General features: G+C 33.4%; 1 protein-coding gene and 1 pseudogene across 1 annotated transcript; both read right to left on the reverse strand.

Annotated features, from left to right (window-relative positions):
* Window positions 1-445: 445 nt before the first annotated feature.
* LOC125369594 lies at window positions 446-2892 on the reverse strand (annotated as a pseudogene).
* A 4167-nt stretch (window positions 2893-7059) lies between these two features.
* On the reverse strand, window positions 7060-9921 carry LOC8265998 (protein DETOXIFICATION 52). Its single transcript, XM_002514177.4, has one exon. The coding sequence runs from the start codon at window positions 8844-8846 to the stop codon at window positions 7260-7262; it is 1587 nt and encodes a 528-aa protein (XP_002514223.1). The 5' UTR covers window positions 8847-9921; the 3' UTR covers window positions 7060-7259.
* Window positions 9922-19589: the final 9668 nt, after the last annotated feature.

Consider the following 19589-nt stretch of genomic DNA (forward strand, 5'->3'; position numbering starts at 1 on the left):
TGTACATGATTCGATTACCATTTTCCACGAATCAAAATAAAGAATGGCTGCTAGTTAGAGACAGCTCATGTTGTAAGGCTATGAGGGTGCAAAGGGTTATGGGTGAGCCAATGAAACCCAAGAGAAGCTATAAAATAAAGAGAGAAGGCGAGGTAATAAAAGATTATAAGCACTTTATTTGTCTTCCTCAGGGAAACATGGCATGCTAATTGGAGAAAATACCAAGACCCGACATATAGAAGGATGAACAAATCATTAAACGAAACCCTAACATGAAGAGGCTCTAGCTGTATGTATAAACAGTAAAACATAGAGACTATTCGAAGTCATACATGTACAGACAGTATATGCAAATGGTCTTAAAAAAAGATAAGGGGACAATAAATTAAGAAAGAGAGATAATAAATATGAGGAAATTAAAGGATGGAAAGAATGGAGAGTAGTTCTCTCCAAAGTGTAGCCATGTGAGAAGCATTATGCTGTAGAATGACGCTGCAAAATTAATGTTCACATAATGTAGTCTTCAAATACATTCTTTATATATAACTGTCCTATATTAGGAATGGCAAACACGATCCCTTCCATTTCTTGAACGAGGCAAATGTGTATGTGGGGAATCAAAGATATACATCCATTAATCTATCTCCTGTTTTCATTACCTCACATAATCCATATTGCCTACATGACCATAAAATATCTGTGGGAAATCAAGACAAACATCTTTTGATCCTCTATATTCTATGTAAGCACGTCTTCTTTTTTTTCTTTTTTCTTTTTTCTCCTTGTCTTCGTACGAACTGTTTCGAGTGAGCAATTACACCAAGTCTTGCATTCTTGTAGTTTCCCCTTATGAGCATTAGTGGATTAGTGCTAATTGTTGCAGTAAGTAGCTAGAATAACAATCATATACACATATATATGAGTAGGCCAAAAATAATCTCTTTATGGAGTTTTCTTTTCCCTTCAAATGACCATTCATGAGTGCCAATTATTTACTTATCCTCTTCACCTGACAATAACTCTTCCATATTATGTACATATATAATTGGAAAAACGATCCCAGATACCCCGACCTTTAATCATTTTTGCGAATCTACCCTCACCTTTATAACTTATCAATTCTCTCCACCATGTTTGCGTATTGTATCATTTCTACCCACCTGCGTTTTGGCGTGTGCCACTAATGACATGGCGTCCACATGTAGCTCTACATGTTTGTCTACGTGGCTGAGGACATTGAAGTACTTCAAAACTCACTGTTTTTTCCCCAATTCTATCCTCAAATCTAATTTCTAGGGTTTACAATTACAATACAACTAATAACTTCCAACAACACCAATTGCTAAATAGCCAGAACAACAGGATTAATAGGTGGGTTAGGTCCAAACACTGCATTAGCTATAGTAATGACGCCGGGATTCTGACTGCTCAAACCAGCAAAAGCTACTGTATTCGTCTTTGCAAGATTGAACTGGAAGTGAATCAGACCAATTGGGAACACAAAAACATCTCCTGGGTATAGCACTTTTGAGACTAAGCGATTAAGGTTTGATGTAACAAAGCCGACATAAAGAGTTCTTTCAATGACCACAAGAATTTCTGTTGCTCAAGGGTGAGTGTGCAGAGGGTTTAAGCCACCATTTGCTGCATAGTCAAGACGAGCAAGAGAAATACCAAGTGTATTAAGGCCTGCAATTTGATCGACATTTAAGAGAGTGACATTTACTCCATTTTGGTTTGCAGTATCCCTTGGGATGTTAAATCCAGAAAAGAAGAAGTATTCAGCTACGGTAAGATTTGGGTTTTTGCAGAATTTCCCATTGACAAACACTGCAACATTTAATTAACAAATAAACCCTAGAAATTGTAAACCCTAGAAATTAGAATTGGGAATAGAATTGGGGAAGAAACAGTGAGTTTTGAGGTACTTCAATATCCTCAGCCACGTAGACAAACATGTAGAGCCACGTGTGGACGTCATGCCATTAGTGGCACACGCCAAAACGCGGGTGGGTAGAAATAATACAATATGCAAACATGGTGGAGCAAATTGATAAGTTTTAAAGGTGAAGATTCGCAAAAACGGTTAAAGGTCGGGGTATTTGGGATCGTTTTCCTATATAATTACATATACTTTATCAAGAAAAAGATATATGCATGAAAATTCGATGCTTTAACGTAACGGTAAGATGAAATTATTTTAAGAGTGCTTGTATGTATTAAACACTATAAACCCAATTGATTTTGTGTATTAAAAAAATAAATTTAGAATTTCTTTATTTAATAAATTGATTTCATTATCTTATGATACTTTTTCAAATTTAATTTTTAACGATCAATTTATTTATCTATTAAATAGTTTTTAAAATTCTGAAAGAAAATATGATCATATCGTGCAAAAACAGTTCTAAACGAGTTCTACACGATTGTTATTCAAGCAAAGTAGGCAGAAAGTCCGACAAAATTGAAATTGGTGTATGCAATATAGCATGAATTTTGGATCAAAAAGTTCGATGGATTTGATGGGAATGGAACCCACAATTGACTGTTTGCTTGGGCGTATCCATGCAATAGCCAAGGCAAAAATCAACATTGAATGCTGAGAGGAGATTTACATGGAGAAGGGGAGATGGATTTTCTGTTCCAATTCAATAAGAGAACAGTGATGATAGAAAGATATATGGTGCAAATTGTACATGAGAAAACAACAAAATTGTGGGACTTTAAGACTGATTTCAAGCAGCTGGTACCCCCCCCTCGTGCAATTCCTGCACATAGAGGTTTCAAGACTTTTAATTACTGACAAGACCTCTTTTGTTTTCCTCTAGCAGTAGTACTACTTTTACCATCGGAGATTGCTGCCTCAATATGGCCTTCTACCATTAAAACCATTATCTTTGTTTGCTTCCTTTACTGGCCTCAATCCCTCTTCCAATATTGTATTATGGGGACCCAAATCAAGCAACTTTTGTAGATGTTTCCTTTTTCAAGTTCTTGGTCTCTCTTATACAAACCAAAGTACAACGTAATGATGCATTTTTCCTGTCTAACATTATAGCTTTAATTTATCATTATCATCTACAGACATATGTGCGATAAATAGTTTGTGGAAATCATAAATGATACTAAAGTTATTGTCAAAACTAATATATAGACCTAATTAACTATCAGAGGCAATGATGGACCCAACGGCGCCGAGAGAATCATACGTCTTCAAAGTTTTAATTTATTATATTGCTAATTTAGATATAAAATAAGATTGACTTCGTCAGTTTAATTTCTTTTTTTTTTTTTTTGAAGAAAAAAATGAAAGGAATTATTGAGACCAACTATTTAAAATTTAAAAGATTAGGTTTAGTTTTATGGGCCACAGAAAACTTGCTCAACTTCTTTAAATTAATTCGAAAATTATGTTATCAAGTTGATTAATGGACTAATTTAAGAGTTTTCTTTGACTGACCCTAATGTAAATGTTAGTTCTGTCATAGTTCAAGACAACTCATAAACTTAACCTAACTCTATGAAGAAAATGTGAAATATTATCTTTACCCATTTGATCACAGCTGCCAAGTGAAGCTACTATATTCGTATCACTTCTACTTTCACATATTTGATAATTTTTACAAAGCAACAAAGACAGTGGTAAAATATTAATATAAACTGCATATTATGAACGGGCTCTTAAGAAAAAGAAAGAAAGAAAAATCCTAGCTCGGTCGCTGATGAGAGAATCTTGAGCAGCCCAACTCGTGATCTTTGAATATTGTTCTTGTGTTGGCAGGTCATTAAGCAACCATGACAAATGAGGCAAAAGGCGGGGACTTTGAGGATAGATCCAATCCAGGCCTTATTTTCAGTTGCTTATCCTACAGCCTACATGCCCTAAAATATATTTGAGAAATGAAGCCGTCATATCATTGGATAATAATTACCTATATTTATATGTGTGCATACAAGGACAATTTAATTATGGAGGAGCAAGATGGGAAGTTTGAATTTTCGAATGATGATTGGCTGGAAGATAATGTAAAGGAAACAAGATATATATAAGTCAATTATAGTTTACATAAAAATGTCTTTTGTTGCTTATGTTTGCGTTGTCCACTTGGTCAATTACACCATAGGGGGACAGGGATAGAATGCAATTTCAAACATTATATCTTATTCCTTCTACTTTAATTTCCATTGCCCTTTTCTCATCGTTTAGTATTGTAGTTTACATATCAAAATGGTAAAAAGTGGGAGTCACTTGTTAATGCTATGTCCTATATATATATATATATATATATATATATGCATGCTCGAGGATTTTGAAATTGTATTTATGACAAGAATAAAAGACATCGAATAGAAATATCTATTTATAAAAATATACACTTAATCTTATTATATGATTGTTTATGTTATTAATATTTTTACTCTAAGGTTTCTATTAGTTTTGGACTAGCAACAAGACTCATCGTTAAATGAATGGAACCCCAAGGAAGATTTGATTTGAGCTGGTGGAATTGAAATGAATCCCACTAAAAGTAAGTCTATTCTCCTGCATCATAATAATGAACTACTTATTCATCATACTTTCTTATAAATACTAATCTCTTTGATGAAAACAGGAGTTGAATTGAGTATCAATTTAGCTTGTTAATTTGAGACTTGAGAACGTAAATTTCATTATTGTCTCAAATTATCTCAAGCTTTCCTTCAGCTACTATAACTTATCAGTTAGATTTCTGAAACATCCCCTCAAAAAACTGTCATCAGAATATACATGTCAACAAACAAACATTACTCATCTTTTCTTCTATATGTTAACTTCCAGGATCTCAATTTATATCTTAAGAGCACTAAACTAAAGAAATTGAACCTACCTCATCATAGATACATGAAAAATCCTTCTACATCTGCGCATTGTTTATTCGGCCTTTCATATAGCATGAATTTAATGTTCACATGGCCTTTCTTTCATAAGGCATAATGTTTGTTGATATGGAATGAAACTTTGGGCAGCCTGCAATAAGAAATTATTTCATTTGAGTGAGTATATATATATATATATATATATATATATATATATATGTATGTATGTATATATCGATTCGCAATATAAATAAAGAAAATTGCAACTATATCAGGTTTAACACTACATGTGATATATAAATTAAGCAGTGAAAACTTCGAACTGAAAAAAGAGGTTGAATTTTCTCATATTCAGTAGCCAAGTACTATAGATGATTCTCTGTCCAGGAAACTCCATGCAGAAGTTCACCAAAATTGAAATTGACATGTGAGATATAGCTAGCAAAGTTTTGATGAGATCTGATGGGAATGGAACCAACAAGACAGAACAGGGGTCTAGTCTGCGTTACTGGGGCATATTCATGCAGAAACTCAGCACTAAAATGCAAATTAAGATAGTGAGAGATTTACATAGAGAAGGGGATATAAATTATATGCTGCTGCAATGAAAGAAGAGTACAGTAAAATATTAACAGAGAAGTATACGTACAAAACAACAAATCTGTGGGACTAAATAGACTGGTAATCCCCTCGTGCGCTTCCTGTACATATATATATGTGGTGAAAGCTAGGGTTTTCATGACCTTTCAAATGCTGACAAAGACCTCTTCTGTTTTCCTTTCTGAGCTTCTTCTATTAACTATTAGTCATTCCTCTTGTTGGATTCCTTTGATGCCCTCCTCTTTTTTGAAATATCCATATTATAGGGACCAGAATCAAGCGCCTATTTTTGTGTGTGTTGCTTTTCCAATGTAGAAGCAATTTGGAAAACAATTTCTTTAGGATTTGCACGTGTAGTGGTATGATCTTTAGGATGTGTTGCTTTTGCTTATGTTGCAGTACAATAAATGAAATGCAATGATATAAAGATTTGCCCATCTTGGAGCATAAATACATGCATTCAATTGGAGATTGGTGTGCCACACAAATGAAGAGATAACAAACAAGTTAGCGTATATGAGAGAGAGTAGAGCCTTTTGGCTTATGGTTTGTGGTTTTTGAGGCAAGCTTTGCTTGCATGTGAGGAATATACGGAGGAGCTATTGTTAAAATTAATAGAAGGCAACTTTTACATGTATTATTGTTGTCAGTGTAGTAGATGTTTATATGAGAATGGCAAAATTCTAATCCCATTTAATGTAGATGATTGGGGATGTAGGTCTATTCAGAGACCGGGCCACGTTATAATTTTTGTGTTGTTTTCTGAATGTTTTATTTTATTTTATTTTTTAATAGGAAATAACTTATTACATGAACAGTTATAGAATGACTCGTTAAATAGTTATCTCTTTTGTAGATTATGTACTAATTCAGTTGTTTATATTTCTATTTTATAAATAATGACTTGTATATAATATCAATTATTCTCTTATTCCTAACAGTAATTAGTATTAACAAAAAATAAAAGTTGGAGTCATTTGAGCTAAGGGAAAAAGCAATTAGAATTCACCCTTCAAAGGACATACAATCGAATCAAACAAGAGTCATTTGTGAGGCATGTAAACACAAGCCCCAATCGGTCCCTCCCTTCTAGGCAAAGACAGGTCAATTACTACGTGTTGGTCATGTGAGCTAGATTTTGGGTGGTGACCACACTGAAAAATCCCTAAAATGTATGCCATTTTCAGCTAAACTATATATTCTATCGATGAGAGTACAGTATAGCCTGTTGTATAATACCAAAATTGAATCGTAGGAGCAGGGTGCCATGTGTCGACTGCTGATTCAGTGCACAATTTGGTGTTTTGGTCTTCCAGCAAAACCCAACAGAGAAATTGAAGACCAAACATGTCTGAACTTTTGAGACAAATGGCCACACCAATCAAATATTCTTGGAGCTAATTATTTCTCATGTTCTTACTTTTACCTCTATAAGTGACTAACATAAACAAGTTACTAAAGTAAATCAAAACTGTTAGTACTGTGTTTAATTTGGACACGAACTGTTCCTTGTCAAATGGAAACTGTAATAACTCCAAAATTGATTAATGCTTCAAGTGACTGATCATGCTTTTAAATTTAAAAGCTCAATTTGACTATGAATTCGACGATAAGTTCAAAATTTCTCATTTATATTCTTTGTTAAAAAATACTATTCCTGCCCAGAAATAATAATTACATTACACAATAAACCCCAAAGGGGCAAAAAAGAAAAAATCAAAACAATAGTTTTTTTCTTAAAAAGAGAAAAGAAAAGAGTAGGCAACAAATTTTTCATTTAACTATTGAAGAAGATACCAAGGCTAAGCCTCCATGACGCAAATTAATCTCTGCTCCTTTTCGCCCTCACTTTGGCCAACTAAAATTCTATTATTGTCGTAGTCATTATGCGTTAGCAACTGAGCTCTTTTAGCTTCCAGGTCCCAGTCAGTAGATCCCACAACGTAGAACATGAGTCCAGCGCAACAAACCTGAGCTGATAACAGCCCGAGCCATAGACCACAAAACCCAACACCAACCCAGAACCCAAGTCCAATGGCTACTGGCATTCCCACCAAATAAAATGCACCAAGGTTGACGTTAGCTGCACTGGAGGGTCGTGCACTTCCTCTTAAGACTCCACACCCAACCGTCTGCGGACAGTTGCCGAGTTCACATAATCCTAGTATTGGTAAAGCAGCTGTTGTCAGCCGTAGAATCTCCGCATCACTAGTGAACATTTGGCCCCATTTATCCTTCATTCCTGATGCAAACATTGATGCTATTACACCTATCACGGCTGATATAAACACCGCCACCACAGTGGATAATTTTGCCTTATGAGGACGGTTTGCCCCAAGTTCATTACCCACCCGGGTAGAAACAGCAAACCCAAGAGAACTAGGAAAAATATAAATCAACGACGTCGTTTGTATCAAGATACCCATTGAAGCAACTGTTGACTTGGGATTCACTAGAAGTCCACATAAAATAATCATGATCTCATACCACCACCACTCTAAACAAACTGATACGCAACTTGGCGCCGCTAGTTGTATCAGCGGCTTCCACCCCGTGAAACATTCTCGGCTCGGCTTAGTCCATGTTGGCTCGTACAAACCAGAAGCCCATACATAAGAGACTAAGGACAAGAGTACAAAAAAGTTGGAAGCGGCGGCTGCGGCTGCTATGCCAGCAACCCCGAGCTTTAAGTGATTGACAAGTAAGAGATTAATAGGTAAATGAAGAATAGTTCCAGCGAGAGATGCTAATGTTAGAGGGTGGGTGATACCTTGAGCACGAAGGTAAATGCGGATTGGGTGGATGAAAGAGTTGGTTAAAAGGTCAGGTAAAGAGAAGAGTAAATAAGTGTGAGCAAGACTTGTGATGTTAGGATCTTGATGAAGATAGACAAGGATTTTAGACATGTTAATCCAAAGTAGAAAAATGGGTATTGATGAAACTAAAAGAAAAATCACGCAACGATGAAGGGTTACGGACAGAAGCTTTGGACGTTGAGCGCCAAAAGCTTGAGAACAGAGAGGCTCCATTCCTAGAGCTAGACCTGAAAGAACAGAATAACCTGTAATGTTAGCAAAGGCAATGGCAAGAGAACCAGCAGCAAGCTCTAGGTCACCGAGATGGCCTAAGAAGAGCATGGAGACAATGGAGCGGGAGTAGAGAATGAGGGCTGTTAGAACTATAGGAAAAGCCAGTTTGAAGAGTGATTTTGTCTCTGAGATTATCTCTGAAACAGAAGGATATATTTCCTGCGGCGGTGGTGCTTTAATTGTGACATTCTTTAGGTCTTTTATGGTGGTGGGCAGTGATAAAAGATTCAAGTAAAGATGACCACTCTCTGACGGTTTCTCTATCACAACATAGCTAGCACTGGTGTCTGGATTACACATAATTAAGTTTCCTTTAGACGATGGCTTTCGAATCTCGATCAACCTATAGCAAATAATTTTCTCTTCTTTCTTCAATCCCGAGAGATACTCTCATCAAGAGCACTCATACACTGTATAAAAATGGAAGTTAAGCTTCAAGGCGAAGGATAGAAGATAGATAGAGATGAAGATGTTTTTGTTTTGCAAAAGATTGCCGAGAAGAGATATGCAAAATGGGTATAAATAGAGGAGTGAAGATGGAATTTAATGTGCTTATTCTCTGTTTCTTCTTTTTTTTTTTCCTTATTTTTCTGAAGCAGTTTTTACTTTTATATATTTATTTACATAACCGTAAACAAATGACTTTCTACTATTTTATTTTATTACTTAAGATTTGATATATATATATATATATATTATAATTAAAAGAATGTAATATATATATATATATAATTATTTACCAATTTAATATTCAGATAGAGTTTTCCTTCAAGTTTTGATGCTCCTGTTATGAAGCTTATTATGTCTGAATATTCTGCTTTGCTTTAATAAATATTTTTCTGGTTTTTTGTTTTTTAAAGAAAAAGGAAAGGGACGTCAGATTGTCAGAGTAATGAAAAGAGGTTCAATTTCCCATATAAGTAAATTAAAATTTATTTACACTATTACAATAAGTTGTGAAGCCATATAGCTACCTAATGCATGTTTACCATTTTAGCACCTTTCCTTCCTATCTTTTGTGCCCCACTCAGACCAGAAGTCATTATGCCTTAACCAATTTGACGAAATTTCGGGTCATCTAATATAAGCCTTAATTAAGGTATGTATTAAACGAAACTTTTTTGTTTTTAATTACAGCGCCTTATTCATTAAAAATGGAACGTCTCATCTGTTTCTCAATTCATCATACACTTTCAGGGTCACTATTTATAGCAAGCTTATCATTTTCTTTTTAAGAAAATAATTATCTAATTTTTAATTTATTACAATATTACGTAAGTAAAAAGTCCAAATTTAGTAAATTGATGTTGTTTTTTTCTTTTTCTTTTTTAATCAAGTAAAAATTTAAAATAATATAATCGTATTAGATTTTTTATGAGTTTAAAAAGTCACAATCGGTATAGTGTTTTAATTCTTCTTTGAATACTTTTTATGTGTTTATTTGATAGAAAGATTAGAGAATTTAGATTAAATTTATATACAAAGTTTATTATTTGAAAATTTACATAAAAAGATTTTAGTATGTAAGAATTTATATGATTTTATATAAAAATTACATATTAAGATTTTTTTTATATATATTTCACTAAGATTCTTTTATATATTTCAGATACGATCTAATTGTTTTATACTTCTTTTATATAAACTGATATTGATTTATTAAGAAAAATAAAAAAAGTGGAACATGTCTTAAATTTTATAATTAATTTAATCTATGTGACTCATTTAATGATTGATATAATAGATTTAAAATAGAGAAATATTCTTCAATATTATATAAATTTTTTAACTCATATATATATATATATGTATTTGAAAGGAAACAATATCATTAAACCAGGAAATCAAAATGAAGTAACTCTTTACATTTACTTCTAGAGTAGTTTTGTTGCTATAATTCATTCAAATCTTTTATATTTTTTGTAACTTTTTTCACATTCTTCAACTATAATTCCTCTCCAATATTGTTGGTCCAAGCAGCTCGACCCCTCCAAATCCTATCAAATCGAATGTTCATCATTTCCTCAATCTTTGTTTATTTATTGCATATAACAACACGATTCTGAAATCAAACTTTTTGTTACCTTTTTTTGGTTTTATTTTTATTTTTTCTCAATAGTTAATCATGTATAGTTGACTCCACCCTTACAAATATTGATAACTCGGAATCATCACTTTAGAATATGTTTACTTTGTGAAAGGAAACGCATTTAGACTGCCATTAAAGATCCGAATTGAGTCTAAGCATGACATAATTTTCCAAGTCACACTTCACCACTGCTTTTCAAATACATGCTCGGCATGTCATCATCCTACCTATCGGACAATTAGTGGGTCATCAAAGATATTTTCTAACTAATTAACCTTCAACATTTTAACCAACTTTTTTTAAAATATTTCAAACACAAAGTGGATATATTTATTAGTTTAAAATAATTAAATATTTATAATTATTTAATATTAAAATATACAGTATATGCCACTTTTATATCTATTGTAATATTTATATATTTAATATAAATAAAAATTAGCCTCAAATTTATTATATATAAAACATCAAAGGGAAATATATAAAAAAAAAAAAAGCAGAAATATAATATAAGTTAAAAAGACATAAAGGCAAATTGAGCAAAAGGGATGTTGATGAAATTTGGGATTTGCACTTTTGAGAGATGAAATAGTAAAAGGATAATAATTAAAAGAGGTCAATTTTCTTTTCTAAGCTATCGATTTGGACAGAATGTCTCACAAACCATGTGCAGCGATGCGCCCCACGTGGATATGCCATGCGTGTGGGTCTCTGCAACTTGGTTCTGCTTTTTTCAATATTAATATTATTTCACAGCATTTTAGGAAGGCTAAATTTGTAGAATTAGTTCTTATTCTGACGATAAAGTAAGTTACTTGAAGATGAAGACTGTTAGAAAGAAAAAATGGAGTTTCATATGCAGAAATTAACTTAATGGTTTGGGATTAGATAACTACCATTTGTAAAATGCATTACTTTATAAACAAAGGGGGTGGAGGTACCTTACCCATTTCCTCTTCCCCTTTGGCTTGAGTCCTAACAAGGCAAGTTCTTTTCTTTTTATTTTCTTCTTTTTTTCCTTCATCTGCTTTACTGAGTTGGATGGAAGCAATAGAGAAGGAAATGAGCTGTGCGTAGGAGGCAAGCAGCTGGCTTTTATTTATAAAAAAACCCTTCTGCAACTCCTTCTCTTCTATCACGTGTCCATTTCTTCCCGATTAATTCTTTGGCCGCCCAACAGTTTTCTTTTTTAATTCAAAATTCTCTCTGCATACCATAGTATTAATATTTATTTAACATATCTTGGATGTTAATTAATTTCCAGAAGTATATAATCTTTTATGTCTTGAATTTTCAGCTTTTGACGTGTATATGAATATGAAATCTTATTAAAATATAATTTTAATTTTCTTAAGACTGTATATATATGTACACAGTAGACTACGCACACTCAAGACTCTGTCAAGGTAACTTATCACGTAAATTATACAGATTAATTTGAGAAAATGAAGCTACCATTATTGACCTGGTCCAGTTCACATAACCTCAACTTCAATCAGGGAAATCTCTATCAACGTACTCGATAGAGAATCTCATCTTCAAAAATTTAGTAGTACAATTGCATGTTATTTTACTAATGCTGTTTGGGGGAAAAACTTTATTTGGTTCGTTTTTTCCCTTTTGTTATTTGTTTATATATGTAGGCCTTTTTTGATTTTAATGCATGGAGAGTGACATTATGGGACGTTCACATGTTAGGGTCCAAAAAAAAAAAAAAATCAAGAATGCTTGATATCGCAAGACAGTTGGCAATAATAATCAAGTTTCAATAAGAACAAGAAACAGGGAAATTTTATAAATTTATTTTACGTGATCAACGGTGATGACTGATGACCTTTCGAGCAGTAGTACTACAGGCACATAAAACTTTCCTCGTAAATTTTCGAAATTAGGAGACCAATTAAATTTGATCTTTTTTTCCTCTCTTTTTTGCTTACCCTGGAATAATATTCTCTCTCTCTCTCTCTCTTTCTCTGTCTTGTTGAGTTGGGTGTAATTGACATGTTATTGTCCTTTCCAAGGAGGGGTGGTTGTCTTTTGCAATGTGAGAGTGAGTGGTGTTTGTAAGGTTGCCGGGAGGTGGGGAGGTGGTAGATATCGAGTGAGACAGGAGCGGCCAGCTTTTGTCCAGTCTCTTTTTTCGAATCTTTCACCACCGCTCTTGTTTGTGTTTCTTTTACGGGAGCGCGTTGACGTCCTCTCTGTTCCGTTCCGTCCCGTTCTCAATACAAGTACTTTTTCCTTTTTATCATTTCAATCCCATAAGGATTAAGGAAATTGTTAAGGCCAGACCAGAGCTTCTAAAAGAAATATTACATTTCAACTATCATCATGTCCATTATCTTGTTTGTTTGTTTTTTTTATAAGCTGTGAATTAAGGTCTTGAAAGGATATTGTTAAGAGAAAGAAAAAAAGACTAATACATTTAGGTCATGTCTCTGTGTGTATGTGGTACTACAGAATAACGACTGTTGTTAGAGAGACTAAAACAATGGTCAAAAGAAGCTAAATGAAGATAGATGGATGTGCAAGCTAAAGCAAATTGGCGTGTGGAAAAGTTTTGCGGGAATTATGTGAATTTGGGAAATGACATTGGAGGATAGGATATGCCCTAGTTAAGGAATATACAATGTATGGTCATTACTATTGTTTTTGAGATTGTGGGTGGCTGGAGTCCACGTCAAAAAAAAAAAAAAACATAGTAATGGGTATCTTTTGTTTAAAGAGATGGGCATCTAGTGTCTATTTAAATATTTGATGGGGGCACATGATCAGTTTTGAAAAAAAAGAAAAAAATAAAACTCTTTCTGCACTTGCATGAGTTGGTAAAAGGGTCTTTCTAGCTGCTTGTATCACTCACTCCTGCTTGCACACACTGTTGCCTGACTCCATGCGAGTACATATCAGTATACAATGGGCTCGCATGCCCACTTTCCATATGACTGTATTTCTTTATTTAAAAGAAAATTAAAAAAAATGACATGTATTGTAATGAAATAGCAAAAGGATTGGAACTTGTGTTGAGCTTTGATTTTCAGTATCTGATTCTAATCTCCTAGCTAGGGTAATTTGAATTTACCCTAATTATAACAAATTGGCATTGCCCTATTTCATTCTTAATTAAGCTGCAATGCTGTAACAACAATAACAGTGGTATATAATAGAAGTGAATAATGAATTCAGCATGATGACTATATAGTGAGCTTATGCATTATACATTTTAATCATGGATCACATCAACTTCAAATAATTATTTGAAGATATGCTTAGTGTTGAGGTGTTGACCGCATTTACACTTTCTGTTCTTCCATTCTATCAACAAAGTTCAACTGCTATATGTCTAATTATTGAGTTTACTATTTTTGTTTTTAAATTCTTCCAACTGTGTGGTTCATAGGGTCCATCATGCATTATTTGAAAAATAATTTAGCAGATAAGATAAAGAATTCTTTTGAAATATTTAAAATTGGGTAAACCTTTTTCTTTTCTTTTCCTCTTCTCTAAATGGCTTTTGAACAACACTTGTGAAAATTGACATTTTTATGTGGATATATATGACACTCGGGCCTATGATTTCAACATCTCCCCAACAACCATCACAAGGAATTATTACGCATGGAACAAAATCAAAATTTTCTTTTCTTTTCCAAATATTGTTGCAAAAAAGAAGCTCGAGTTATCAGTATTCCTATAGGCACACAGGTGGCAGCACCCCAGATGGGCAGCGAAGGATGAATTAGAGATACTTTTCATGAACAAAACCCCCCCTTTTCTAACACTAGCATTTCTGAGTAATTTTGCATTCCCGCACCCACAAAAGAAAAAAGGAAAAAGAAAAAAGCTCTGGAAAGGCTAGCAAAAAGGTGTATGCAAATGAGCACAAAGTATATAATTAGATCTTGTTTCTTTTATATATTTTCTTGCTGATCTTGCTAGCCAGTAATCTTTTATAATTATTAAGATGGGGATATGATACTGGTGTATGCCTCCTGTTAGATATTTGATCTGAAGAAAGGCAGCTTTGTCTTATGATATCAAATCAATAATCATCCTTATAATAAAAATAAAAAAGTTAACCAAAAGTATTTGCTTTATATTTACTTTATCATTAAATGACCAAGCTCGATGAATAAGTATTTGCTTGATCTAATCACTTCAGTGTCAAAAAGAATTAATCAGTAAGAGAAAAAGGAAAAGAAAAGAAAATCGTCAATATATATGTATATATATAATGAAGAAAAGGGCAGGTAAGGCAGCCTTTTGGGTTACTAAATTAATGCATGTGCCTGCAGAGTAGCTAATATCAAACATTAAATTGATGAATGCCCCTTTGTGTATGGAACTTGATTTCTTATTATATGTTATGTTGTGTAGATTCGTGTTTGCCTTGCTTTTATTGCCTTTCCTGAAATGGTTATACTGAAAAGAACCAAAAACAGAAGCAACTAGGGCAGAGTCCCACACGCATGCCATATACACATGGGCCGCATTTTCCTGCACATGGTTCGTGAAACATTCTTGTCAATTTCCATCACTTATATATGCATTTCATCTTCTCTTCTTTTCTCTGACCAAAAAGAAAATGCCATTCACAAGCCTTTTTGGGTTTGAATTTATATGCTATATAAAAGTTATAAACATGTTGCATTCTTTTCGTTACGTAACCAAATAGAATATGTACATAGTTTACAACTTCAGATATTAAAATTGACTTTTTACTCATTGGTAACTAATTAATTAGTATTGCGAAAATGATTAGCTCCTAATACAAAAAGAATTCAAAAACTTGACCAAATCACTAGGCTTGATGACCCGCTATTCGTGCAATAAGATTATGAAATATAAGCATATTTAAAAAGAGTGGGGGGTGAGTTTCCACTTGGCAAATTGTGCTGCTTACTCTAGATTCAGATATTGTCAAAACGTGCTTTCTTTTCACAAACTAATAACAGCTTATATACTAGGATTCATGTCCCCAGTCAATGCAAGATTGAAGAGAATATGAGGCAATGAGCAAAGGTTACACAACGCTTAATGCTCTCACTCTTGCCTCCCATAAACCACATGCTTGCCTCCATAATCAATATGCTTAGCCACCTTTTGGTTAACTTCCCATTTTCCTTTTTTTATCATTTTTTTACTTTCTAAAAACTGTTAGTCCACCATTGGCATTGTATGTTACGTGTGTATTGCACCTATTACCTAAATCATAAATATTTTCTTGATTAAAAAAAAAATTGAAAATATAACTCATATATTTTATTAGATATTCATTAAATAAATAAATATAACTAACAGTTTATCGGTTAAAAGTATATTTTTTCAGTAATTATATTATAGTCCTATTAGACACACTTACTATTTTATTTTACTATCCAAAGCTAATGAAAAGAGACAAAGTTACAGTTTGGAAGCAAACCAAACTCTGCCTAATTTGACCATAAATTCCAAACTTAAATTCTCATTGTTGATTTCAAATGAAACACTGTCCTATTGATGCTTTAATTTCAAGATTTGCAAGGGGCAAGTCAGCTAAACATGATTGCTTTGCATTGACAATTTGAATGAGACATAACAGAGAATGTTGATTTCAAATCATGCAGTTTATGCTGTAAATAAACAAGGAGATGGAGGAAATGATGAGCATTCGATTTGATAGGATTTGGAGGGGTCGACTCTTGATTGGACCAACAATATTAGAGAGTAATTATTGGCTGAAGAATGGAAAATGATGAATGCCATTTTCCTTGTAAAAGATTAAAAAGGAGCAGGTGTGTTTTGATATCGAAATCTGTTGAGTGCCCCTCCTCTAGAATCATTTGTGTTGAATTAATTTACAAGACCCTACACAATGTATACTTACCGCTGCATCCACCCAAAGGAACACAGACTCAAAACATTTCCAAGTCAACAATATCTGCCTAATTAATTAACTTCTTTGTGATTGATTCCCTGTTATTTTCTCCTCCAAGGAAGATATGATTCACATGGCACCTCCATGATTTGCTCCTCACTTCATGTATTTTCCATTATGTTTCTAGTTATGATAGAACTTTTTAGTCCTACTTGATGCAAAACTGTATGTATACACTATGATTACCCATTACAACAATAGATTTAGAGAATATTCTAAATCCCAACTCTATCGGGTAAAATTAAAATAGAGGTTACTTCTGTTTATATTAAGCTAATCCTTTATATCTTTGATTTTTAAATTTAAAAATAACGGTGAATATATAAAAAGTATGAAACACATCCTGAAGGCGAAAAATACAAAAAAGGATGAACATAAGCTTACAAATGGCAAATTTAAGAAGAAAACTTCCTCCCACAGCTCTTCACTAAGTCCTCTGGATAACATTCTACAGCAGTGCCACTTTGGACCTTAACTAGTTAACTTAATAAAATGGCTAGGAATTCTATTACGAAGGCCCAGAAGAACTGCCATATGGCCCGAGTTTCCTTAAGTTGGACCGGGCTGCTCCTCCACGCCATATTTTATTTTATTTTTAAATGAAAGGTCCTTTATTTTTTTTAATTATTTATTTATTTATTTTCTTTTTACGAGACTGCAGCTGTTAGTCGATCGAAGATGGCACCTGAACCCAAGAGGAGAAAAATCGAGCCACCACGGCTTCGCAGGTAATCTCCTTTTGTTTTCTTTTTTCTTTTATTATTATTGTTGTTCTAAAGCTAGCCTCTTGTTAGATTTCTGTACAAATTTTTTATTTAATTTCTTATATCACTGGCTTTGAATGAATCCGTATCCATACTGAGATTCATTTTGTTGGTATAGGCGCTCGATGATTAGGAATTGCCTTGTGAAATGTTTTAAGTTTCTCTTCCCCTTCTTTTGAGATAGTTTTCCTATGAAGAGTCGATTTTTTTTACTGGTAAATTAAATTGTATCTGCTTAAAAGAATTTGAACTGAAAGCAGCAATTACTAACTTTAATTTCGTTTTTTTTTTTTTCTGCAATGAGCTGAGAACTGTTATGAGACTTCACTGAAATTGGGTTTATTCCTTGTATTATGAAGTAATAAAGCATTTTCTTTTAACAAACATTACCAGAAAAAATAAAGAGTTTGTGAACTGTATTTTCTGATAGAGACAGGACAAAGTTCTTGACACCCTCTCTCATAATGCAGGATTGTTACTTCGCCTGTAGCAAATAAAACTAGAGATGCAACATCAGTGAGTAGTTTGATGGCAAATTTGTATATATCTTATTTCCTACTACTTGTGTTTGTACTTACAGTAGCGGTATCTTATATCATTCCTTACGTTTTTGATATTTCATTCGGCTGAAAATATGTAGGTTCCAGCGCCCCAGAATCATGGAGTAGATTACAGGATTCAAGCAGCAAAAGAATTTGCAGTTGCTCAAGCGCAGCAAGAGGGTTGCACTGGTAATTTCAAAATTCTTGATTCTCCATTTGAGAACTTTCTAGTTCCTGTTATCCCAACTCGTGCAGAATTAGGTGGATAATTAACCTGGCTGGGTTCTCTACCTTTTAATTGATGATCCAAGCATCCGCCTCATAGTTAGACTGTGTTGAATAGGGCAGCACTTTGCAAAAATTGTTGTCTTGCTTGCATATTTGGGACAAAATGATTAGACATCCATTTGCACTAAGATCGGTTGTGCAATCATAAGCCTTGAATTGAAGCCCCACAATGAGAATTTATTCCGACACACAACCACGTATCTAGTCAGCATCTTTGTACTGAGTATCAAAAGTGTTTACAGATTCCTTGCACTTCTTGCCTTATTTAAACTGAAGAGGAATCTTTTAAAGAACATCAACCTAGCTGTTTCAACATATTGGTATAGCCATGTGGCTCGTATGTAGGTCTAGCCCTGTGATAACCAAGCTTGAAATCTGTTTGCATCCAAATTAAATTATTTCGATGGAATTAAAATTATTTAAAAATCTGACACGTTTCTGCATTCAAATCATCAAAAGGGAAAAAAAAAAAAAAAAGAGGAATAAAATATCGTGCAATGTGCGGTTGATTTATGTTCTAATCAATTACGAAGAATTTAACCAAAAAAAAAAAAGATAAAGGATCAAGCAGTTCAGATCAATTACGAACAATTGAATCAAAAAGAAGGGTCAAGCAAAGAATTTTGTCAATCAATACATAAAGCATTTCAATAATTTACGAGGACAAATTGCAATTCAACACTTTATTTGGCAAAATAAGATTTTATAAAGTAAATGGAGGTTTTAGAAATTCATACAACTTTTTAAAATTTTGAAGATTTTCAATCCAAATAGACAGTTAGAGCATAGTTATATTCTAACTACAATGTAATTATTTGTTAAATACATAAGTTGATTGTAGGATATTGATTCTTAAATTTGTTCTATCGATAAAACTAATAAAAGGTAATATTTCTGAAAAGGAAAAAAAAAAAAGAATAAAAGGTAATACTTTTTTTACTTTTGAAATCCAAGTGGTACTTTATTAATTCATAATCTCAGAAATGATAACATTGGCAAGTATAAATGAATACAGGAGCACCGTTTTGGAATTTGGCATTAGTAGGCAAGCAGCAGTAGCCACTGATGAGCACATGGCCTGTCAATTGCTCCCTGCCAGTTTAAGCTGAATTAATGGTGCGTAACACTCCCTCAGGCAATTATTAACTAGAATTATTTACGTCATATAAAAAGCGTACATAAAAAGGATTAAATACAGCTCACCACCAACGTGGGAAGACCTTATAAATCAAATAATACGAGTAGTTGCTGACTAGGATTGATTGGTCAATTTTGGATGAATTGGTAGTAAAAATTAAAAAAAGTTGATTGGTTTTCTTTTGACAATAATTTCCAGGTCAATTTTGATTTCCACCTTTCCTCACCTAATTCCAAATACAACCTTCACATTTGCAAATCAATTGCCAAACCAGAAGGTCCAAGCCAACCCCACTATCACCCATGCCA

The sequence above is a fragment of the Ricinus communis genome, chromosome 3 (genome assembly GCF_019578655.1).
Source record: "Ricinus communis isolate WT05 ecotype wild-type chromosome 3, ASM1957865v1, whole genome shotgun sequence".
NCBI classification, from domain to species: domain Eukaryota; kingdom Viridiplantae; phylum Streptophyta; class Magnoliopsida; order Malpighiales; family Euphorbiaceae; genus Ricinus; species Ricinus communis.